Genomic DNA, 25,574 nt, shown 5'->3' on the forward strand with positions numbered 1-25,574 from the left:
TTTACATTATTTACATCTATAGTATCTGCATGGCAGAAATGCTATATAATGGGAGGCTTCTGCACATCTCTTCCCCCTTTGTACTGTTTGACACATTAAATTATAATATATTTAAAGGCTAAAATTTGATGATTTGATATATGTATACATTGAGAAAGGATTCCCATAATCAACTTTATTCATACATCCATCACCTCATATAGTTAGATTTTTATCTTTTTTTCCTTTTTTTCCCCTTGGTGAGAACAGTTAGCACCAAATTCCAATTATACAATAAAGTATTACCAACTATTCCCAACACTGTTTTGATGATATCACATTGGTGCTTTCAAATCAGCCACAGTAAGAGTATTTACAGAAATTGGCAAACACTACACATCAAAGCTTGTTTTATTGTTTTATTACTCCTCTAGAGCAGGTTGGCAAACTACAGTCCACAGACCCAATGCAGCCTACTGACTGGTCTTGTAATGGCCCATGAGCTAAACATTTTCAAATAGCTGCTATTTGAATTCCTATAGAATATCCTCAATCTTGCATCTTGGACCACAAAGTCTAAAATATCTACGATCTAGCTCTCCACAAGAACAATCTGCCAGGTCTGGACTTAAGAAAGTAACAGAGAAGAAGGTAGCAGGAGAGGAAGAATGAAGGGGGGGAAATCGGAGGGGTAGATGAACCAGGAGAGACGATGGACTCTGAAAAACAAACTGAGGGTTCTAGAGGGGAGGGGGGTGGGAGGATGGGTTACCCCAGTGATGGGTGTTAAAGAGGGCACGTTCTGCATGGAGCACTGAGTGTTATGCACAAACAATGAATCATGGAACACTACATCTAAAACCAATGATGTAATATATGGGGATTAACATAAGAATAAAAAAATAAAAATAAAAATAAAAATAAAGAAAAAGTTAAAATGAAAGTTAAACTTCAAAGCATGTTGTATCTCTGGCCATCCCATGGTGAACAGCACATGCACAAAACCCAAAAAACCCTGAGGACATGATCTTCCAGGATTTGAAAACTATTCTTTAATTTGGCAAAGAAGTCCGTCATGTTGTTGCCAAGCAGGTGAAGTTCAGAAAAAAGCTTTTGTTGTTTCACTTTCTTGTTAAGGAAAACAAAAATCTCAACTATATTCTTGTTGAAACCATACCTGTTCATCGACTGCTATGCAAGAGTTACACAAAAATTAACTAATTCATTCATGAGATTTAATCGATGATATGGTTATTTACAAAAAAGAGAGTTTTTTTGTAAATTGTGTGCTATATATTATTTATAACAGTAATGTGTGTGTGTGTAATTTTTTCCCCAGACACCTACCAGCCACACCACTGCTAATTTCCCTTGTCATCAGTCTGGGCTGATCCCTGAGGCTTAAATGAACAATAGAAAATGGCAGAAGTCATACTCTGAGATGTTTTAAGTTAGGTCCCAAGAACTGCAGCTGTCACCTGAGTCTCTCAGAAAGCTCGCTCCTGTGGCTCTCTTGGAACCTAAGTGTCATGCTGGGAGAAACCCAAGCCAGGCGACGGTCAAAACTGAGCTCACACTTAACCGCCATCCGACTGTTAACCGCATGAGAAACCCCAAGCAAGCTCTGCCCAGCTGAACCCAATAAACCCATAGACCAGGAAAAATACTAATACCTTATTTTAAGCCTCCAGGTTCTTGGAATGGCTTGCTACACAGGAGCTCATAACTGGAACACCATTTCATTGTGAGGAGGAGGCAGGAAGAGGGGAGCCAACTGGACCTAACACATCATGATGTTAAGAATCCTGGCTCAGGGTATTGCAGCCCTGTTTTGTTCCAGGCTCTTGGAACAAAAGCAGGTGCAAGGACATGTTGGGGGGGGGTGGTGAGAACAAAATGTAAAAATGTAATAAAAAGGGGGGAATGGTAATGAATCATACACATCCACCTTTGCCTATAAATCTGAATCCCACAAAGCCACTCTCCCACTAGAGATGCAGCAAGTAAAATGCCATCAGGTGGGGCACTGACATTACCTTGTTCATTCACTACCAATCAACCATATCTGGGCTTCCTGGAACAGCATGCAGTTCCTTCCACAGCTTGCTCACTTTCTACACTGAGCCAAAGAACCATTTTTTGAGGCTAAGCATCACTTACATTTCCCACAGCCTCGTTGCATCTTATCTCATTATCTTATTCTCGCTGCACAGTTGCCCAGAGAAGTCAGTGGGGGATTTCTGGGCCCTGAGGAGAGGTTTACCCCCCAGGGCAGGCTCCATGTTTTCTCTACCTTCCTTCCCATTCCTTCCATGTAAATGCATTTTTGTCAGTGTTAACAGGAAAGGACAGAGATCTAGGGCACCACCCTATGCCCAAATAAGCACAGTGCATAATAAGTTACTTTATAATCTTTAAACTTTGGGTCACTATTTATCTCATTCCTGCTGCAAAATGATTGCTAGAAAAAAGCTGTACTGAGGTATTTTGTACCATTTAGGGAAATAAATATGGAGAAGTATGGCTAGATGGGTTAAGTTTTGTGAATCATTTAAGTCCACTTGAAGTTGGCCAATAGGTAAAACAGAGAAATTGGCCAATAGATAAAAAAGAGGAAAGTTGTCACCAAAACATCAACTTGGCTCCAACTTAATTCAAGCTGTAGATATGAAACAGGAATTCCATTATAAGGCACTTCTAGATAGGCTGGTTTTGCAGGCTTTATTTGGTGTCTTTGAAATATTTTTGGCCATCTGCAGAAGGAGCTACCTACATAAAATTGTAAGGATTCTAAATATGTTAAGATTTAGCTGCTTAGTACATTTTGTTTCAAAGACAAAGTGCTGTTGCCACTGATATGATAAGCCATTTCTTTTTAAAAAAGGGTTTTATTTATTTATTTGAGAGATAGCGAGCATGAGCAGAGGGAGAGGGAGAAGCAGATTCGTCATTGAGCCGGGAGCCCGACCAGGGCTGCATCCCATGACCCTGGGATCACGACCTGGGCCAAAGGCAGACACTTAACTAACTGAACCACCTGGGTGCCCCTAAATAAGGATTTCTGATTCTCTCACCTCAGTTATGACTGACTATCAAGAACCATTCACTGTAGCTCAAAAGGCATGCAAGTCTACTTTTGTGGTTCTATCTTTCATTTTTTCATCCTGCCACTGTCCTCAAGAAGCTATGAATTATTAGCTCTCAATTCATACTTCAGATGCCTCACACATAACTGATTATTAAATTCATACCATGAAAGTTACCTGTGTTTGGCATTTGCTTTAAATTCCTTTGGACCCTTGAGCCAGGTATGAATTGAGAACTCCTAACACCTCAACTACTCAGAACTTTTGTTATTTGGAGTTAGCATTGTGCTCAAAAGTAATACTGTTTTCTTTCAATAAAAGATCTCTACCACTGAATTTTTTTCACTAACTGATTAGGCTGCTTTCCATTTGAATACCAATTTGGAAAAAGTTATATATCACAGCAAGGCAAACCAGAACACTCATATCCTTGAATTCTAGAGTCAGGCTGAGAAGAAACATCACCCTTCTTTCCTCCCTACATGGTATGTCCTACCCAGTCCCTTGTCCCAAAGTCGCTGTTATATACTTGATTTATTTACCAAATCTCCCCCAGGTCAGGGGCTGATAATTACTTTCACTATGAATACTTAGAAGTTATATATTACAGATCAAATTGAAATGATTTTTCAAAGTAAAGACATGAAGGTAAAGAGGAAGGGGGCTTGGTATGAGGAGTAGGGAAAGGGAGAATTCAACCAAGGACTGCTTGGGGAGGTTTAGGCTGTCTGACACCAAAAATTTGGGGTAATCACTGACTCTAGATGACTCACTAGTGAAGCCCTCGGTGAACTCCAAGACTACAACTAGTCTTGCCCATGGGTACCATATCCCAAGCAGTGAAAACAGTACTGGAACAAGACAAACCTGGATTGTAGTTCTGGTTCTACATTAGACAAATGTTTTAATCTCTCCAGATTCCAATTTCCTCGCCTCCAAGATGGAGATTGTGGAAGAGACAGGCTCAGTATTCTTCAAGGTGGTTCTTCTTCTTGGGCACATAGCTAGACCCTGCAGCTAGGTGGGACCACGTGACTGAGCCAATGCAAGGTGACCCAGAGTGATGGGTGCCACATCCAGACCAGATCCATAAAACCTCCCACCTGTGGCTCTCCAAGCTCTTCCCCATCCTGCTGATAGGATGGAGGTGTCCACAGGCATCTTAGGAGATGCATTTTGAACACGGTCTCTGAATCACCCGTGGCCACCGGATGAGGAACACCAAAGTGGATCACTACACAAGCAAAAACAGAACAACTTCTGTGCTGAGTCCCTGAGAGCGGGGGCTTATCTGTTACAGCTGCTACAGCTACCTTAACCAGTACCTTAAACAGCACCCTGGCCTCACTGGCCTTCTGGGAGGATTATATGAGATGATGCTTGCAAGTCCTCATTCTACTGTCTGGTACACAGTGAGGGCTCAACATCAAACGTTAACTCTTTAGCAAGGAGGAGGTGGCTGGCCTGGACCCAAGAGGAAATGGAGGCAGTTATGACCTAAAAACCTGGAGGAGAGGTTGCACGTGTTTCCACCGGTTGGTCACTTGGCTTTGAAAAAGCACCTGCCATATTCTTCACAATAATACGCTAATCAAAAATCATCTACGCTCCCCCCACATATTCCTACTACACGTTCTACAACACAACAAGGTAGGTAGTAAATACTCTAGAGGTACTTCCATCTTGATCTCCAAAAACTCTAAGCTCCAACAAGGAGAAATCACATATGGTGCTTAAAATTGGTAAACCGGATTCCGGACTGCTTCGCTCCGTCTTAAAGCACTGCTTACAGTGATTCAGTGATGCTTCACTGGGCCCTGAGTAAATGTTCCCTTCTGTTTGGGAAGAGTTTAGCAGTGATCTTGGGCATTCATTCTGCTCTGTGCTCTGAATGCTGAGGGAAAATGTTGGTATTTTTCCCTCTGCAGCGTTCCAAGGTACAGCTTGGCTGGTAATCTCTACAGGGCAGAATGAGTCAGCAGTCTGAGTCACTTTACCAGAATGCATCCCATGTGTTCTATTCCAGGTTTCAAATAGCAGAGTGTCTGGTCATGAGGAGGCCCAGGGCTGAGGGCACAGCGGAGCCCCAGAGAGAAAACAAGCCTGAACGCCTCCCTCACACTCCAGCTCCAAATAAAGGAGACAAAAATCTCAAGAGTAGAAAATCCCCACTGTTCCTCATTTAAAGGAAATTGATTTGAAATAAAAACATGTGGAAGCATAATGATGTACTATATGTTGGCTAATTGAATTTAAATAAAATAATAAAAAAAACATGTGGAAGCAACAGATGAAATGTGCTTAGCAGGCAACAGATTCATTCAGACAGTCCTGTATGTTTTATCCTCTTCAGTTGTCTGGAAAATTACTACTTTATGTTATGGGTTGGATTGTGTAACCCCCTCCCCCAACCACCATCAGATTTATATACTGAAGTCCTAACTTCCAGTACGTCAGAATGTGACCTTATTTGTACACAGGGTCACTGCAGATATAATAAAGATGAGGTCACTGGGGAGGGCCCAAATCCAGTTATGACTGGGGTCCACACAAAAAGGGCAAATTTGAACACAGAGACAGGGAGAGACAAAAGACGACAGGAACATGAAAGCAGAGATGGAGGTGACACTTCGACCAGCCAAGCAATGCCAAAGATGCCAGCGAACCACCCGGAGCTGGATGAGAGGCATGGAAGAGACTCTCAACCCTCAGAAGGAAGCCGGCCTGCCAACACTTGAACTTCTCACCTCCAGGGTTGTGAGACACTACATTTCTGTTGTTTACATCACTCCATTTGTGCTGTTTTGTTAGGACAGCCTGAGCAAACTGATACAGTATATATGCTGGAATGAATCCTAACATCATTGATCGTAACAAAAAGTAATCAAGTTAGTGCCTGCTTATGGTCCTTCCTGAGGCAAGATGCTAATGACTCACAGCTTTTTGGAGATGCTTAAAGGAGGCGTTACCATACTGGATGTTGGCAAGGGAACCGTTAGTGTGGTTAACCTCAGTTGCTTTAGTACCTCATTGGAATGGAAAGCTGTGTCCCTTCCCTTTAACGGTATACTAGGCCCACAATGCATCATCAGCACTTCGTTTCTGGTAAAAGAACCCAGGCGAAGTTTGTTCCAGTGAAGCATATGCTCTGATAACCATAAATGCTTTTCTGTTTTTTCTGATTAAGGCTTTATTATTTTTCATTTTTATACTTTCTAGTTTTTAATATGGATTTAGTTTTGGCCACTTTTATTCCTCTCTACTGGTTCCGCTGCTAAAAGGCAGGATTGGAAGCTGCATTGTGGAGAGCATAATATAACATGTAGACTTGTCCAATCACTAGACTGTACACCTGACACTAATGTAACCTTGTGTGTCAATGACACTTCAATAGAAAACAAGATGAAGGATTGGGAGAGAATCAAAACCACCTGCGTTTCTCTTGATAATCAAATTGGCAAGCACTGAAAAGGGCACAAAGGATCAGGTACAACGATAATCAGTGAAGTGAATTCCAGTATGTGGTGTGCATGCCCCACAAGTGTGTGCTGTATGTGGACTCAGAACAACCTGGAGGCCACATGAGATGGGACATCCGTGTCTTCCCCATGGTCCTAGCTTCCAAGTCCCCTCTGTAAGAAGGGTTACCCCTCTGGCCATGCTTCTGAGAATGCCACTTTTCATCCACTGCTCCTCAAAGTCATATTCATTCTGACCTCATACGGAGCAAAGTACTGAAACTCTGCATTATTATAATTATTTGCTTTCTGTGGTAGATCTTTCAATAGCATCTGTAACCTTGATGAGATTACAACTCTTCTTTATGATATATACTACCATGAACATGAGAGAGAGTGTTTAGTAGCTTTCTTTTTTTTTTTAAGATTTTATTTATTTATTTGACAGAGAGAGAGATAGCGAGAGCAGGAACACAAGCAGGGGGAGTGGGAGAGGGAGAAGCGGGCTTCCCGCCGAGCAGGGAGCCTGATGCGGGGCTCGATCCCAGGACCCTAAGATCATGACCTGAGCTGAAGGCAGACGCTTAATGACTGAGCCACCCAGGTGCCCAGTAGCTTTCTTTTTACAACATAGAAGGTCAGAGTTAATGCGTCTGTCAAAGCAATGGTCTCTACCTCCTAAACTAGGGGTTCCTTCTATGTATATTGCAAGGACACAGATTCTTCTGATTTTCTCAATATTTTTACCTCCCCAAATTAATCGGGTCATCAGTCAAATAAAGGCCATGATGCATACAACTATGCACCTGCAGCATTCCAAAGGACCACTGAAAATTTAAAGAATCTTTTTCTCCATTTCCCTGACATGTCACAGAACTTCCAGTGGATTCCTTCCCGTAACAACTATTTTGCAAAGCTGCCTGATCCACTTTTGGACAGCTGGATAAGCAGTACTATCTACAAATACATGGACCATATTTGATCTATATTATCTCAGCCTTCAGACATAGTTATCTGGAAAAAAAATTGATTAGGAGGGAACAAAGTAGATTATCTTGGATGCACAGCTAGGTGGCTTTGCTTCACTAGCTGTTTATTTAAATTGGAAAGGAAATAAAAATCAGATATCATAGGGACAAACTGCAAACACCAATATGTACTAAGTATTTCTATCTACTGAGCATCTACTATATGCCCAGCACTGTGCCAGGAAATTAAAGGGAGATAGAAGTCAAAGATCCGAGGGCCTCTGGGTGGCTCAGTCGGTTAAACATTCAACTCTTGGTTTTGGCTCATGTCGTGATCTCAGGATTGTGAGATCGAGCCTCATGTCAGGCTCCACACTAGGTGTGGAGTCTGCTTAAGATTCTCTCTCTCTCCCTCTCCTTCTGCCACCCACCCCACACACACCGTGCTCTTTTTCTTAAAAAAAAAAAGAAGTCAAAGATACCATTATTATGCACAATTAACTTAAAATATTGTCTAACTGTGATTAAATAAATACATGAAACTAAGCTCAAAATTAATGGAAAACTATTTCAGTCCTAAGTTGGTCCTTCAGACTAAACTTTGCAAGAGTTCAGAGGATGGTTATAAACAATGGAGGATTTATAAAAGTTATCACAAAATAGCTAGGTCTTGACATGCTTTGGAGGACAAATGAGACTTAGACACTCATTGGAACTAAAAATATTTCTTTGAGAATCTATCTAGATTTAAAGGGTGTTTAGACAGCTGTTTCAAAACACACAAAATAAGGTTATGGGGATTCTGTCATTATTTTTAAAAAGTGAGGTACATGGGGATGGGATTAGGAAGGCTGAAATAGAATCATATGTGAGTGGGGAGGAGAAAACATCACCTCACAGGACCGTCTGTGGAGAAAACCAAACTCTGCCCTTAACTGGGGGATTTTTCCAACAGATGGACTGAATAAATAATGTGCATTTGCTCTTTCAAAGAAGTCATACGATGTTACTAAAGAGTTGCTTCCCCATTTCTCAGTCATCTTTACTATCCCCATTATGCACAAGTGAAAAGCCCTCATTCAGCTGATTGGTGTTTAATCTGTATACCCTTCTTTTACACATACAAATGTTCTTCTTTCTCCTCCCAGAAGATCATATAGTGTTTCCAGAGATGTACTTAATTGCCTGATTAATTACTGGACCTGTAGATGTAGATGATCATTTTATCACTTATTCAGCTTGACAAACATTTACAGTTTAACAATTCTGACAAAGCCATTCATATACCCTTGTAATATAAAGGTATGTTAAAGCTATGGGAAGTCTGTAATAATAATAGCCTTAAAATAATTTGCTAAGTACAGACAGTTCCCTAAACAATTATAAGATGCTCTATGTTAATTTAGAAAGGAATTCCAAACAAGGCATTTAAAACCTAATAAGATGCCATTAAGTGAAGGGAGACAGGGGAGCGGGGAGAGGAGACAGAAAACCCTAAGGCTTGAACTAGGAGAAATGATTCTCTGAGCTACTGACCCTTGCAAGATCCATGTTTTCCTTGGATTTCTATACACAAAGCAGATTTCTAATTGAAGGTGATTATCTAGTTACTACATCCCAAATTGCATGTATTTCTTATGTTGAATCACATCAACATCTAATTATAGGGAGCATCTATCAATTTGAAAGTCCACAGAAACAGTTTGGTCCATCTACCAACTACACATAACGAGAACATGGTCTATAAACTACGAGGCACAACGTAATACCAAATATGATTCTCTCTAGTGACAACGGTCTGCCTCCTGATACTCATATGGATCTATGACCTGAATTACCATGTCAATCAACTGGGAATAAATTTTTCAAAGAAATTATAGAAAAAAAGCACCTGCTTTGCTCTTGGGTTTTCTGACGTATGGACACCCCATGCATGCCTGCTATTCCCTGGAAATATACACATGATATTGTCATCAACACCATTAGGAACAAGAAAAAGAATGGTGATACATAATTCTAAAAACCAAAAGATGAACTGCCATACAGCAATTTTTATCTCCATAAACTTGAGAGCTCAGTGCCTTGACCAAGGCAATATAACAGTACAGAGATACACAGAATTCGGCATGGCACAAATGTGTTTCTGTAAAATATCATCCCCATTAGTTAGGTTAATTAAGATTAACATACAAGTCATTGAAAACCCCCAAAGTAGAAAAAAGATAATTTACCAAGGCAACACACAACGACAAGAGTAATATGCACCCTGAGTCATTCATTTAATAGATTGGAAGGAGAGTTTTATGAATACTTGAGCTGTCACCATTGATTACCAAAAATGACATGCATCCAAATAGCTTACAAGGGCCAAAAGATAACTTGTTTTCTTCGAAAAGTTCTATGAACGCTGTGGGGTGGTGCACAGAAAAACTGGAAGTAAATCCAATCACATATATAATCAATGCTATTAAGCAGACTACACATATGCACACATACAAATGTGAATGTTTGTGTTTTAGGTTTTGTTTTACTGAGATGAATGAAATAGCACTCACCTTGGGAATCCATGTTTGCCATTTTTCATTTGACTTGGCACAGTGGTTTCATCCAAAATAATAACCCACATTCCCAGTTAAATATATCATAAAGAAGCATTCAGAGCAAAAGACTAACAGTGACTTATGCTGTAGAGAGTTGTAAACCAGTTGCTCAGACTGCAGTTCTGTACAATCTGTCATTGCCAAAAAAACCCCCAACCAACCAACCAACCAAACGAACAAACAAAAATCCATTCCTACCCTTACCTCAAGGGTCATGTTCACGGTACTCATGGCCACTTTTATTTCTCCATCTGACAGTTCCTTTAGATCTTTCAGCATTGTCTGTTCAATACTTAAACCTGTAGATGAGAGGGGAAAACATTATGTTACACCCGGGGAACTGTTCTTGGTAATATCAAGGGATCATGTAAAGAAGTCACCCTGTTAATTTCAATACTCCACCCCCCGCAACCAAGATCTCTTTTACCCATAAAACACACATTTACACACAGAAAGGCAAAAATCACACTGGTGACAATATTTGCACCAGTTAGGATACCAGCAGGAAATAGAATTCACACTTCATGATGAAAAAAAAAAAAAAAGATTTTTTAAAGGCAGGACCCTTACAGAGATGTGGGTGGGGCTGAGAAAATGAATAAAAGATGGTGAGGCATTCAGACGCTAGCAAAGGGACAAAGGAAAGAAACAGAGACCTGAAAGTAGAGGAGAGAGGCTGCCAGAAACTCAGCATCAGATCAGTAAGGAAGCGAAGAAGAAATACTACAGCCTCTCTCTTCTCCTTCCCTTGAACCTCACGCCCCATGTGTTGCTAACTCTTCTCACTAACCAAACCCAGCCAGGAGCCACATGACTAAATGCTCAGAAGTACAAGCCTCTAGAGACTCACAGCAGACACGGGCAGAGAAAGGAATGGGGAGAGGTGGGCAAAGGTGGAAAACCTAACGTTATCAAGCAAGCTAGCTAAGTCATACCTCACGAGGCCAAAATTTGCTTTCAGGGTGGATTTAGTTGAGGCCCCATATTTTCTAGTGTAATTTTATTCAAAATGCACATTTTAATTGTAACCCATAACACTATCATGATAAATTGGTCAACCTTGTAACAGACTTTGGCAATTGGAGCCACTGGACTCCTTAAATGATGGGAAGAATAATCTGGAATGGCTGAATTATCCAGAACTGCACAGTTTGAGTCAGCTGACGAAAGTGTTTCAATAAAATCTATCCCCGAAAAACAGGAAAAAGTCTGGCTTGACATTTAACTCTCACCCTAGGTTATTATACCTGATTAGGCCTAACCTCTTGGGGAGAAGACCCATAATAAAGCCCAGTAGAGCACATATATTCTTCCCAGATGCACGTTAAGACACCAGAGTTGCCTATTTGCCCTCCCAACTTAGAACCCTCTGTCAATCACAGCAGTGTGGGGAAACAGACGAGTATAAAATCTTTTTCTTTGACTTTAAGACTGAAAGGCCACCATCAACTGCACTGCAGCATAAAATGATTTATAGAATATACTGTGCATTAAAAGCTCGGTCTAGTTTTGGGGCACCTGGGTGGTGCATTCGGTTAAGCACCCGACTTTGGTTTCAGCTCAGGTCATGATCTCAGCATATCACTGGACTGTTGAGTATTGAGGGCCACTTGGTCCCAGAAGCTGTGAATTCCCCAGAGGAGGCTCTGGTGGCCAGAAAAAGGCCCCAGGAAGAGACGCAGATGCTGGTGTTGGGGCACCATGCTGGGGAGATCTGAGGGAGAGTGAGTGGGACGCTGACGCATCTGCTACAGATGTACGTGTGTGGATGTACGTGTATCTTGTCATTCACTTTCTTTTTTTTTAATAAAAAATAAATTTTATTTATTTATTTGACAGAGAGAGAGAAAACAAGCAGGGGGAGTGGGAGAGGGAGAAGCAGGTGCCCTGCTGAGTAGGGAGCCCGGTGCGGGGCTTGATCCCAGGACCCTGGGATCATGACCTGAGCCGGAGGCAGACACCACCCAGGTGCCCCTTGTCATTTACTTTCAAAACTAGACCAAGCTTTTTTTTGTTTTTTAGATTTATTTATTTATTTGAGAGAGAGAGAAAGAGAGTGCAGGGGGTAGGGGCAGAGAGTCTTAAGCAGACTCCACACTGAGCCCAGAGATCAGCAACAAACCTGATTTGTAGTGTTTGCTCGTTTCTGTGGGTGTCAGTACTTCCTCCATGGCGGCTTTCAAGCTGCCAACCCAACATCGCCCAACTCACAAAACTCCTGAAAAGTTACCAACCAGCCCCTGGAGCTCGGACAGACAAATTCCAGCACACCTTCGTGTGGGATAATGCCAAGGTGTGATTTCACACATTTTTCCTCAGGTTCCCTAGCGGGATGAAGGCATGACTTCGCACAGAGCTAACCTGATCAACCACGCCAACCCGTCAGTGTGCCCCTGGGATCACCTGCCAGATATACTGATTTGTCTTGGGCTCTGCCCCTGGGGGGATTCCAAACTAAGGGAGAAAGCTATGTCTACGTCTGGGTTTCAATCCTGGCCTGGTCACTTGCCAACTGTGTACGTGATGACAAGAAAGCAAAGCTGCCTCTCTCTGTGCCTCAGTGTTCACATCTGGAAAATGGGGATAATAATAGCAGCTGACTCTCAGGGTTGTCATGAAGACTCAGTAAGATAATCCATGCAAAGTTACAACAGTAAAACTTTGTGTGCATCAGGCACTCCGTGAATTATATCTATTTGTGATTATTATAAAACAACTGGGCCAGGAAATCCACTGTCTTGGTAATGCTTAGATGGAGAGAACAATTTTATCTGCTTAACTGTCTTCTCTCTTCTTTTTTTTTCTAAAATTAATTGATTTATGAAATCCCATTGTGCTTGACATTGCTCCTGCCACGTTCTCAGAATAGAACCTGCTCAGCACAGGGATTTCATGTAATGAGGCATCTGGGGTGCACATTAGACGCCTGAATTAACCATACATCCAGACACAAAGGCCTCAGAGGAGAGGTTGCAGTACGAGCTGCCTGCTTCTAGGTGAGCCGACATTGTGTGCCTGGAAATCTTCCATAAGCACAAACAATGGGGAGGAAAATGAAGGCACACTCAAATTCACTTTCTGGGCCCTGGCCACATGCCATCCCATAAACCGTCCCTACTCAGGAGCCGCGACAGAGCTGGCGGACGTCACTCACCCTGAGCACTGAATTGGGTCTCCTGTAGGACGTTGATAATGTCCTCTCTTGGAGGCAAGTTAGGAAATTTCTCTTCCAGGATAGAGAGAATTTCTTCTTGCTTCTCTGAGATCTTCTCGGATTCCATGGTCATCCACTTGAAAAGGATGCTACCTAAAAGGCATGAATGAAAATGGCCTTAAACTTTCCGGCCACTCCAGGAAAATCAATGTTTTCTGGCCTATTGATCTATACGTCCCCTTCCAATTTCTTGCCTGGATCAGAGGCCTCCACGGAGTAGCATTCAAGAGGCCGTTTGTAGAAAACCCTTCAGATACTATCTGCCCTGCCTCTTTGTTCACCAGGTATTAACCTCCACAACTTAACTGACTATAGCATACTCTGTGGTACAGAGCTCATGGATAAAGGAAGAAAATGCATAGCTTTTCCCATACAAAATGATTTATGTTGTTTTATGATTTCAGAATGGAATTGAATGACCAACTATTTTAAGATATTCAAATTATTTAATATTTCCCTTTAAGAGACCACAGAGAAGACTGTTCCCGCTCACCACATTATTGATTTCACATATGAACTTCTTCCTTTTAACAACCAAATGATTGCAAAGTCCCACTGTCCGCAGCAAAGCAGTCTGACAAGGTCACCACCAGGAGCCCACTCTCCGACTTCCAGGCATCACACACTACTTTGAAGTCACCACTATCTATTTGTAAGAATTCACAAGCTGGGTCTAAATTACAGACTTTGATTACAAAGTAATTTGCCAATATGAACGACCAACCTCTGACAAACTCCTGGAATTTCTATGCACAATCTCACCTTGAAAAGGAGGAGTTACCACCTGTCACATCCTCTTCCCCTACCTCCTGATCCCAGGCTAACACGGAGCCATGGGGGAAAGAAAAGTTTTGCTTAATGATGAATGATTAAACTCTGTAAAAATCCCCACACCTATGGATTAATCAAGGTGCACCAACTCTCTGGCTTTCGGTGTAGCCTTAATGGTAATCATGGGGGAGAGAAAAGAAAGAAAGAGATGAGAATAAAAAAGGAGAAATGATGTAGTGAGTGAGGAAAATGATGGTACGCGATCTCGACATCTATCCTAAAACCTACAGAACTTAGAGATTAGATCTATGCTCACCATTAAACATCTTGAAAAACTCCACACAAGTCATCTGGCCTGTCTGTTACCACTGGCCTATTTTAAAACAGAAATAATACTGCTTTCACAGCTTATAAAGTTATACTGGGAATCAATGAATGTAAACATCAAAATAAAAAGTAAATAATGCCTAATATATTTAAAACATTCATTTATTCATTCATTCATTCAACAAAGAACTAGTAAGCACCTACTATGGGCCAGGCACTGTGCTAGACGCTAGTGATTCAAGACTGAAATAGAGATAGTCGTGCGCCGTGAAGCTCAGAGTAGTTTAGGGGCTCCAGACAAATAAACATAGACGATTTCATTATTAGGGGTATAAGAAATAGCACTGGGGAAATACACAGCACTCTAGATGTAGGCCAGAATTTAGGAGTCAAAAAAAGTTTTGTAGAGAGAGTTAACCTTAGCTGAGACTGGAAGGGTATCTTAAGGTGAAGGCAAAGTACGAAGATCCCGGGTCAGGTAGACCATGTGCAAAGACATTTGAGATGGGAGAGGCTCTGGCCACCTCAAGGAACGGAAAGCAATTATTTAGAACCAGGTAGTATGGTTTCAGAAAAAAAATGTTGGAAAATTTGGTTGGAGAGGTGGACAGGGGCAAGGTCATGAAGGGCCTTACAAGCCATCTTAGTTTGTTTTATATTCTAAAGGAAATAGAGAGACATTAAAGAGTTTGAAGCCGTGGGCAGCTCCTGGCTGGCTCAGTCAGTGCAGTGTGCGACTCTTCATCTTGGGGTCATGAGTTTGAGCCCCATGTTGGGCCCAGAATTTACTTTAAAAAAAAAAAAAGAGCTTTAAGTAGCAAGAGATAACATGCTCACATTTATGTTTTATAAGAATCCCTCCAGCTACCATGCAGAGAATGAATTAGACAGGGCATATCAGGAGAATTAGAAAACCGTTTTTGTTTTTTGTTTTTAATTTTTTAAAAGACTTTATTTGAGAGAGAGAGAGAGAGCACGAGTGGGGGAGGGGGAGAGGCAGAGGTAGAAGCAGACTCCCTGCTGAACAGGGATCCCGATGTGGGACTCGATCCCAGGACGCTGGGATCATGACCTCAGCCGAAGGCAGACGCTTAACTGACTGAGCCACCCAGGTGCCCTAGAAAGTGGTTTTAGATGAGAATTAAGCAAGGAGCAGTCAGCATGAGGAGAAGTGAATGGATTTGAGACAAATTATCATTTAAAGGGCAGAGAGTAGCCAGCTGGATTCTGAGTATACCCTTCAGTCTGACAATTACTGACATAGAATCCAAAACATAAAGTTGGTTTTTCCACTCTTTGTTAAGGCAATGGTGAATCTGAATTTCAAAAAAGACCCTCATCTGCTTCTGGCTCTGATAAACTACCTGTACCAAGAACAAGGAGAAAAGCTGGATTTAAAAAAAATAATCTGTGATGGTGTCAGATAGTTACCCAGGTGACTATCTTAAAAGTTAAGATCCTATCTAGGCTGTCTTTAGTGAGGAGGACCCCTGCGGAATCGTGAATCCTAAACCACAAGATGGCAAAGAGACAAAAGCAGCTGATGCACCAGCTGAGAATTCGTCCCCTCCCGAGGCTGAGCAGGGTGGGGTTGAGTAAATGCCAAGTTACCATCTCTACCATCATCCGGTTTAGTCATCCAACACGAAGAAATGAAGATGAAATTCCAGCAATAAGAAATGAACAAAAGATTGGAGCTGAAGACCTTAAGTGCTTGCTTTTGCCCATTGACCAGATAAATAGAACTATCTGCATTATCTATGCAGCATGGGGTTTTTATTATTTTTACCTAAAGACTTCTCTTTTTGGTAATGACAAACGTATTTCTTTTTTAAAAAAATAAACCTGTTTCTTCTCAATACACCTTTAAAGGTTTTCAAATTGTTTCATATCTGGTCAAGTTGAGATTTTTAAGAACCTCATTTTTAATTTGTAATAAAAAGTTTACAACTTGATTTTTTCAAAAAAATCAACAAACGGCAAGCATCCGTTAATAAAGTCCTTAAAAAAAAAAAAAAAAAAAAAGATCCTGGAGAGAAAGTAAGTGCAAAAAGTGAAGCCCACATTTGGTGTGGTTTCTCCTCTCTAGGTATTTGCTAATTCCTAAGTTGTAGCCAATGAGATAAGAAGGTTCACAGATCTAATAATCATTTCACAGGAATAGTGAGACAAAAATTAAAGTTTAGGGATCTCTATAGAAAAGGAGTCTTGGTTAAAAAACCCAGGCTTTCAGAGGAGGCCCCTGGAGAGTTATACCCTGGGATAGAGGTTGGAGAACTATGGTCTGCAGGTAAATCTGGCCCACTGCCAGATGTTATAAATAAAGTTTTATTGAAATACAACCACATTTATTAATATTGTTTATGGATATTTTTGTGTTATAATGATAGGGTGAGTAGTTGCAACAGAGACCTGTAGGCCTGCAAAGTAAATAGTAAAATAGTAAAGCAAAATAAATAGGCCTGCAATAGTAAAATATTTATTATCTGACCATATACAGATAAAGTTTGCTGACCTCTGCCATAGCAGAAGGATGAAGCAAAAATAGATTAGTCTTCATGATGACTGAAATCCTGATTCGAATCAGATCAAACACAAAATAGATTAAGTTTGTCTGATACCCTTCTAACTGCCTCTGAGGTGCAAAAGTAAATCCTCTCTAGAGCAAAAGAATCTCATCAACCACAGACAGTATATTATTCAGCAATCAATAAAAAATTACCAGACATTAAAAAAATATGATCTAATGACTGAAAACTCCAGAGGGGGGAAAAAAACTCATGAGAAAAAGAATGGAAATGGAAGTAGAGGGGATTAAAAAAAAGTAGCTGGAGAATTAAGATAGAGTTAGAATCTATAAATAGAATATTCAAAAGAAATTTTTAAACTTTAAATTTCATAATTGAATTTAAGATAACAAAAATCTGCTTAACAACAGATTAGATGAGAAGAAGATTAGTAAATTGGAAAATATATCAGAAGAAAATATCCATACTAAGCTATCCATACTGAAGTATGGAGAGAAAAAAAAAGAGGAAAATATAGAGAGGAAAATAAGGGACCCCGAGAACATTGAGAAAAGGTCTGACATACATAAAGTGGGAGTTTCCCTTGGAGAAGAAAGAAAATGGGATTGAAATTATATTTGAAAAGGCAATGGTCAATCACCTTTCAAAATTAATGAAAGCTATCACTCTACCATTCATGTTAAACTATGAACCCAAAGCAAGATAAATGTAAAGAAAAAGACCTCTAGACACATGACACTAAAACTGCTAAAAATTACAGAGAATAAAAATCTTCAAAGTGCGGATATAAGATAAATGCCAATCTAAAATTCTATACTGAGTGAACATATAAAAAATGAAGGCAAAATGAAGACATTTCCACAGAAATAAACTGAAACTGTTTGTCAAGAGAAAACTCACACTAAAAGCAAATAGTAAAACAGAAGAAATCTACTATAGATGGAAGCAAAGAAATGCAGGAAGGAAAGAAAAACACTGGAGAATGTGAATATGTGGGTAAGAATAAATCAACATTCATTGTATAAAACAATCACAATATCTTTAAAAAAAATTTTTTTTATGTATTTTAAGGGGGAGGGGCAGAGGCAGAGACAGAGAGAGAATCTCAAGCAGACTACACTGAGAACAGAGCCGATGCGGGGCTTGATCTCACGAACCTGAGATCATGACCTGAGCTGAAACCAAGAGTTAGAGTCTTAACCAGCTGAGCCACATAAGCACCCCAACAATGGCAATATCTTATGGGGTTTTAAATATATGTGTGATTAAAATACATTCCAGGGCGCCTGGATGGCTCAGTCGTTAAGCGTCTGCCTTCAGCTTAGGTCATGGTCGCGGGGTCCTGGGATCGAGTCCCACATCGGGCTCCCTCCTCGGGGGGAAGCCTGCTTCTCCCTCTCCCACTCCCGCTGCTTGTGTTCCTGCTCTCACTATCCCTGTCTCTGTCAGATAAATAAATAAAATCTTTAAAAAAATAAATAAATAAAATAAAATACATTCCAATAGTAACAAATTGCAGAAGGGACCAGGCAAATTGTTCCAAGGTTCTCGGATTGTCAGAGAAGTGATTAAAACATCAATTTGATTGTATGTTATAATCTTGTGTTGTAACTAATAAAATAATTTTTAAAAATAATTCATATCTCACAAGCTAATGAGGGGAATTGTAGTAGTAAAAATATTTTAGTATAATAGTAGTAAAGAAATGAGGAAATGGAGGAAATGTGAGACATGTTGAAAACAAACAGCAAAATGACAAATTGAAACCCAAATGTAAGAGCAATTGGATCAAATGTGGAGACAGTTAGTGTTTAGTGGGTACATCGTTCAGTGCTACACAATGAAGAACTTCTAGAGATTGAACGCACAACAATACAAAGATACTTAACATTACAAAACTGTACACTTAAAAATAGTTAAGATGGTAAATTTAATGTTATGTCTCTTTGCCAATGTAAAAAAGACAAAGTACTTAAATTAAAAGAGAAAAGTTATCAAAGTGAATTGTAAAAGCCATAAGAGCAATATATTGTTTGTAAGAAAAAGCCTTAGATACAAGGATTGTGAAAGGCTGAAAGTAAAAGGTAGAAAAAGGTGTAACGTTCGTATAACATACTTATGTCAGACGAAGTAGACTATAAGGCAGAGAATTACTTGACATTAAGCATTTTCTTTAAACTATTAAAGGGTTAACCCTCAGGAAGATAACGTCAATCCCAAATTTACATGTGCTAAATAACACAGCTTCATCTGCAAAGCAAAAACTGACAAAACTGGATAAAGAAAGAGAGAAATGCACAGTCACAGTGTGAAATTTTAGGACATCCTTCTCAGCAGCTCTAAGAACCAGTAGGAGGAAAATCTGTAAAGATGTAGAATATTTGGGGGGGTGTCTGTATGGTGCAGTCAGTTAAGCACCCCACTAGGTTTCGGCTCAGGTCAGAACGATCCTGCCACCGCTCCAAGCTCAGCGCAGAGTCGGCTTGAGTTTCTCTCTCCCTCTGCCCTGCCCCTCCAACTCTCTCTCTAAAATAAATAAATCTTTAAAAAAAAAAAAAAAAGATCTAGAATATTTGAGCAACATGAGTCACAAACAACCTAACTGGCATATGTTGAACAGTCATCAACAATGGTGGACCTATATTTTCTTTTCTAGCACAAATAAGCATTAACCCAACTGACCATCTGTTGAGACATAAATCAAGTCTTTTTTTTTTTTTTTAAACACAACTCTATATTTATATATTAGATACAGGCATGGGGTGGGGCAGGGCCATCAGGCTCTCCTTGTGTCCCCACCTCCACTTCTGTTCATCTGCACACAGAGGCAGCCGTGTATGTTAGATGTGGCAGCTTTTGGGGAGAATCAAGTCTTAACAAATTTCAAAAGCTTGCAATCACAGAGTCATATTCTACGGCCACCATGATCATAGTCTGAAAATCAGTAATAGAACAAAACTAGAAAATTCCCAAATATTTGGAAATTAAACAATACACTTCTTACTCGTGGTAAAAGCAGAAATTGCAACATAATGAGAATATATTTTAATTAAATGATAATGAAAATATGACATTTAAACTTGTGGAGCACAATTGGAGCTATGCTCTGAGGAAATATATCTTTAAAAGCATCAGGTGTTAAAAAAAACAGCAAATTCAACTAAAAAATGTAGAAGGAAGGATATAATAACAATATAAATATATAACACAAATTTATATATAATACATAATATATAATATAAATTTTATAATTTATATAAAAATGTAAATAGTTCTTTTGAAAACTGCGTAAGAAAAAAAGAGAAGAGTGAGAGAAGGCGTAACTTACCAAAATGGGGAATGAAACGGTGACATACTACAGATTCTATTGATACTAAGAGATAAGAATAAACTGTAATAGATTATAAAATTATTTTGAAAATACTTCTGAATAATACTTCTGAAAAAAACTGAACTTGCCAAAATTGGCAGGAAAGAAATTTAAAATCTGGATGGCTTAGTCAGGAGAGCATGTAACTCTTGATCTTAGGGTCGTGAGTTTGAGACTCACATTGGGAGTTGAATTTATTTAATAAAAAAATAAATTTAAAAAATGAATCCATTAAACTTAATATGCATAGTTTCAAACTTTTAAGAGATATACGAATTTTTACACAAATTCTTTCAAAGAATAGAGAGAACACTTCCCAACTTATTTTCTGAACCTAGCATAATCTTTTTTTTAATTTTTTTTGTTTTTTTAAGACTTTATTTATTTGAGAGAACAAGACAGAGATAGTGAGAGAGCACAAGCAGAGAGGAGAGGGATTAGCAGACTCCCCGCTGAGCAAAGACCCTGGGATCACGCCCCGAGCCAAAGGCAGATGCTTAACCGACTGAGCCACCTAGGCATCCCAAAAGACAGCTTTTATATCTTCTTTTCCTTTCCTTAAACCTTCTTGCCTTGTTGCTCTGGCCGGGGTTCACAGTGCAGTGTTGAATAGAAATAGTAATAGCAGGCAACTCTGTGTCATTCCTGATTTGAGGCGGAAGGCTTACAATACTTCACAGTTCAATACAAGGTTTGCTTTCTTTATTTGGTTTTCATAAATGCCCTTCAGCAAATTAAGGAAGTTGTGTTCTATTTCCACTTGGCTGAGATTTCAATCTTGGATTTTATGAAGTAGTTTTACTACTTGACATCTCCTGAGGTGATCATATGATTTTTTTCTTCTATTAATATGGTGAATTATATTGATTGATTTTTGAATGTTAGTTTGTCTTTGAATTCCTAAGAAACCCCTACTTGGTGACTATATAATAATGTATAATATATTGCTAATTTGATTTGGGACTTGTCTTAAAAGGCTTTTTTTTGCTATGTTTATGAAAGAGACTTGCCTTTAATTCTTTTTTTCTTGCGATGTCCCTATTGGGTACTGGTACCAAGATTATGCTAGGTTCAAGATGCTCCCTCTCCCTCTGCCTGCCCCTCCCCGTGCCTGTGCTCTGACAAATAAATAAATAAAATCTTCAAAAAAAAATAAATAAAAAACCTGTCTTTTCTCATAGATGATATGTTTTTGTATATAAAAACTCAAAAGAACCTATAAATGAAGGGCGCCTGGGTGGCTCAGTCGGTTAAGAATCTGCCTTCAGCTTGGGTCATGATCTCAGGGTCCTGGGATCGAGCCCCGCATCGGGCTCCCTGCTCTGTGGGGAGTCTGCTTCTCCCTCTCCCTCTGTGCCCTCTCTCTCTCTCATTCACTCTTTCTCAAATAAAATCTTTTTTTTTTTTAAGAACCTATAAATGAGCTTAACATAGTGAGTAAATTTAGCAAAGGTTCTTGATATGTTTAATAATAATACAAAATCTGTATTTCTATAAACAATCACAATTAGAAAATTGAATTTAAAAATTAAAAAAAAAAACCTGTAATAGCATCAAAATGTAAGATCCTTAGGAATAAATTTCATAAAAATGTGCCTGGCTTATAGTCAAACCAAGAATCCAGTTTCTTTGATTTGGGGATCTTAATTTTAAAATACATAAAATAGAAAAGGAGTATTCAGAAATTAATCTAACAGACACTGCACTAAACAGTCTTACAGAATAATTCAATGAAAGAGACTTCCGACACTGATTTATGATTGTGACTTGACAATTCGAAAGAAGATGATGAACTGATGTAAGTGGGAAAAAATAACTCAGAAACATGCTCACCACACTCCCAGCTGTTTTTACTGCAAAAGAATGGCTATGGCCCAAATTTTCTACTTCACATTAAAGACTCATTTAGGTATATACTTAGTTAAATATCAATATCAGGATATAAAGCAGCCAAAGTCACCTCTTGGCAAAATCAAACCTGTTTTTGGAGTCAGAGTTGATTTAACTTCCAGCAAATTCTGCAGAACTACAAAAATATTTAAATCCATACACATGTACCCAACAGTGTCCAGGCTATCCACGGGCCAGGAGGGATTAACAAGAAGCAACAAAGAAAGCAATTATAATAAAACTGTAACAAACATTTCATTCTATTAGAGGAAAATCAACCACAATGTTCTTTGTTCAATAGAATGGCAAAGTGAAGGACCTCTTGCCAAAAGCAATTGTAGTACATTAATATTAAACATGATCTAATGAAGTCAGAAGTTGTTTGGGGAAAACATTCACCACAGTAAAGGCATATTCTGCATGATAAATTCTTAGCAGAAAAGAAGGGATTTAAACCTCTTTCCTTGTTTCACTTGGGAATGATTTTTTTTTTCATACTGAAACAAAAAATAAATAAATAAAAGAATAATGGGCAGGGTGGTGGGGGGAAGGAGAAGGAAGGAGAAAAAAAGATGGAAAATACAACAGCTCATACTTTTGCCTGAAAAGGGATTAAAAAAAGAAGCATATTACTCAAGTGCTTAATAATCTTATAAATTTAAAACGTCTGAATTTAAGAATAAGGCTTATCTTGGCATAAGAACTCTGAGGTTGAGAAATTGTTCTGATTTTATATCTAGCAAAAAATTAAATAAGTAAATAATAAGTAATCTCTTTCCTTTACCCCCAACACAGAGCTTCCCTCTTCCTCAGCAAAACAGGATGGATGAAATTCCCTTTGGACTTTGTAACCTTTTCGGGAGACAGATGATTCACTGGGAGAGGATGATTCCCTCTTTGGGCAGGAGAGGGGAAAAAAAAAAGAAAGAAAAAATCTGGCACCACTCCTTTCCCATTTGACCTCCTTAAAAGGATCTTTTTTGAAGCTGTTAATCCAGGCTACTAAAATAGCAAGCAATGATTCTTATTAAAGTTCAAACGCAGCTGCCAACAGAAAGGAGAGCATGTGTTTCTTAAGAACCTAGGGCAGAGGTTTTCTACGTCCTAAGCATGAACAATTGCCATTATTCATATTGTGGCTCTGTGAAGGCCTTATACAAATAAATGTGACAGGCCTTTCAGGGGGAAGTGTGGTCTTAATGGAAACCCGACTGGTAATCAGCAGCTGCAATCTCCTCATTGCCAGTTGGTTTCCAGAAACATACACACACACATGCGCGTGCACACAAATACACATGCGCATCTGCACACAAATCCCAAATGTGATGATTCAGCAATTTAATGGACCTTAAATTTGGCAATCGTCCTCCAGTGCACACCTCTGGGGAAATTAAAGAACACAGGTTGAGGATTCTGGCGGGTTCATAATCGTTTGCTTTTGGCAAAAACTCAGGGCAAAACCAAACACCAACTTTAGGCCACTCTGTCGAGGGTGACTTTTAAATAGGTGCAGGTTGCAGCTTGTCTGAAAATGATAACAAAAGGATCGCAGAAGCAGAGAGTAGGAAGGGGGAAAAAAAAAAAGAAGAGCAGGAAGAGATGAAAAGGAGAAGCAGAAGAGGAGAAAGAAAGTAAAGAAAAAAGAACCAGGACAGCGAAAACAGACGTGCGGGAGGGGAGAGAAATAAAAAGACATTTCCAAATATCAGAGTCGTTTACCATCCCGTCTGAATGAACACATTCTCTTCTTAGACAAATAACTTCGTAGACAAATAATTAGAAAGTAATCTATGGAAGTAAGTCTGTGTCTTTCCATATGAACGTGATGCTAATGATCTGGATCTTGAAATTTCCGAGTTTGAAGTATGTCTTATTAAAAGACCACAGCAAGACCTAGCTTTTGTAAGACGCATTAATTGAAGGAAATGCAAATTATGTTGACTTCATTAAATCTCCTGCACAGTCTGAACACACATTGGCCATGAGTGAGTCACCTGTTGACATTTACCCAGAGGGTACAGGGACAAGGGAAATCATTAGAGAAAAACAGCAGGTTATTTCTACCCCGGCAACACCATGCCTACTTCTAATTGGTATATAAATGATCTTTTAACAACATCCATAATACCCAGGTTCTACTCAATATTTGAATTTGATCTTCTCCCACAAGGCAAACACTGTGATAGGTATCTACAGTTTTCAGTATAAGACTACAAAAGATTCTAATATGATTGAATTTAAAGATTTATTTCCTGTACTGAGTGAAAAATAGCAACGTGTAGAGAAAAGAAATTTAGAACAGAAAAATCAGGTTACTAGACCAACAGTGAAGTTGATTAAAACTACACCCCTGCACTGATGGACTGGGGATTGGGAAGTATCTGACACATTACTCTCAGTTCCTGTACAAACTTACTACATGGGTTGGAGAAGGACTATGACATTATTAGGGGTATTATCCAGAAGACTGATGCAAGGGAAAACTACTTAGACTTTTTTTTAAATGAGGAACTGATGGTCTATGTATTTGTTTTAGTAATGATATAAATACGACAGTTAATTTGCTTTCTATTTTTTTCCAGTGGCTCCAGGAGCCTCATATGCCACATTTTGGACTGAATACTATTTTTACTACTTCGATATTTTTATTCTTTCTTGATTTTATTCCTTTCTTGACACATTTTTGTTTTTCCTGACCTGACTTTTTTTCCCCTGTTTTATTATATTTGCATGCATTTTTGTAAACCACGTCAAATACTCTATGTGAGAAGGAAGGACACAAATTATAAACAGATAAATGATAGATGATTGACTTATGCAAATAGATACTCATTTATTTATTTAAAGATTGTATTTATTTATTTAGGGAGAGAGCATGTGTGCACGGAGGGGAGGGGCAGAGAGAGAGAGAGAGAGAATCTCAAGCAGACTCCACACTGAGCACAGAGCCCATCACGGGGTTCAATCTCACAATCCCAAGATCATGACCCCAGCTGAAATCAAGAGTCGGATGCTCAACCAACTGAGCCACTCAGGTGCCCCAATACTATATTTAAAATAAATGCAGATTTCTAGTAACAATGAGAGTATAACTATATGATTCCATTTATATAATATGCAAAACAGGCAAAACCAATCTATGGTATTAAGGGGTACATACGGGGTAGTAAAACTATAAAGGAAAGCAAGAAAGTGTGTGCCATAAAAATCAAACTGGTTACCTTTAGTTACGGAGAAACTGAGTAGGTCTTCTCGTTCTATTTCTTTACCTGGGTAATTGTTAAAAGGATGTTCCTTTTGTGATAATTCACTGAGCTTTGTATTTATGTTTTGTCTTCTTTTCTGTATGTGTATTATACTCCATGAAAGGCTTAAAATTATAT

The 25,574-nt window shown here is 39.2% G+C and overlaps 1 protein-coding gene across 8 annotated transcripts in view; it reads right to left on the reverse strand.

The window, feature by feature from the left end:
• The window catches only part of PRUNE2 (prune homolog 2 with BCH domain), a 260,505-nt gene that overhangs the window by 171,483 nt on the left and 63,448 nt on the right, over positions 1-25,574 (reverse strand). For 7 of the 8 annotated variants that reach the window (XM_064579598.1, XM_064579595.1, XM_064579596.1 and 4 more), the window contains 2 exons: positions 13,246-13,398; positions 10,296-10,390 (listed from right to left, as the gene is read on the reverse strand). In XM_064579598.1, the coding sequence (XP_064435668.1) occupies positions 10,296-10,390; positions 13,246-13,398 (248 nt within the window). Of the gene's footprint in view, positions 1-10,295; positions 10,391-13,245; positions 13,399-22,975; positions 23,060-25,574 lie in introns of those variants that run through there. The other variant, XM_064579602.1, reaches the window with a different exon arrangement.

The sequence above is a fragment of the Mirounga angustirostris genome, unplaced genomic scaffold (genome assembly GCF_029215605.1).
Source record: "Mirounga angustirostris isolate CCGP_5_RB_7025 unplaced genomic scaffold, mMirAng1.0.hap1 SCAF_15, whole genome shotgun sequence".
NCBI classification, from domain to species: domain Eukaryota; kingdom Metazoa; phylum Chordata; class Mammalia; order Carnivora; family Phocidae; genus Mirounga; species Mirounga angustirostris.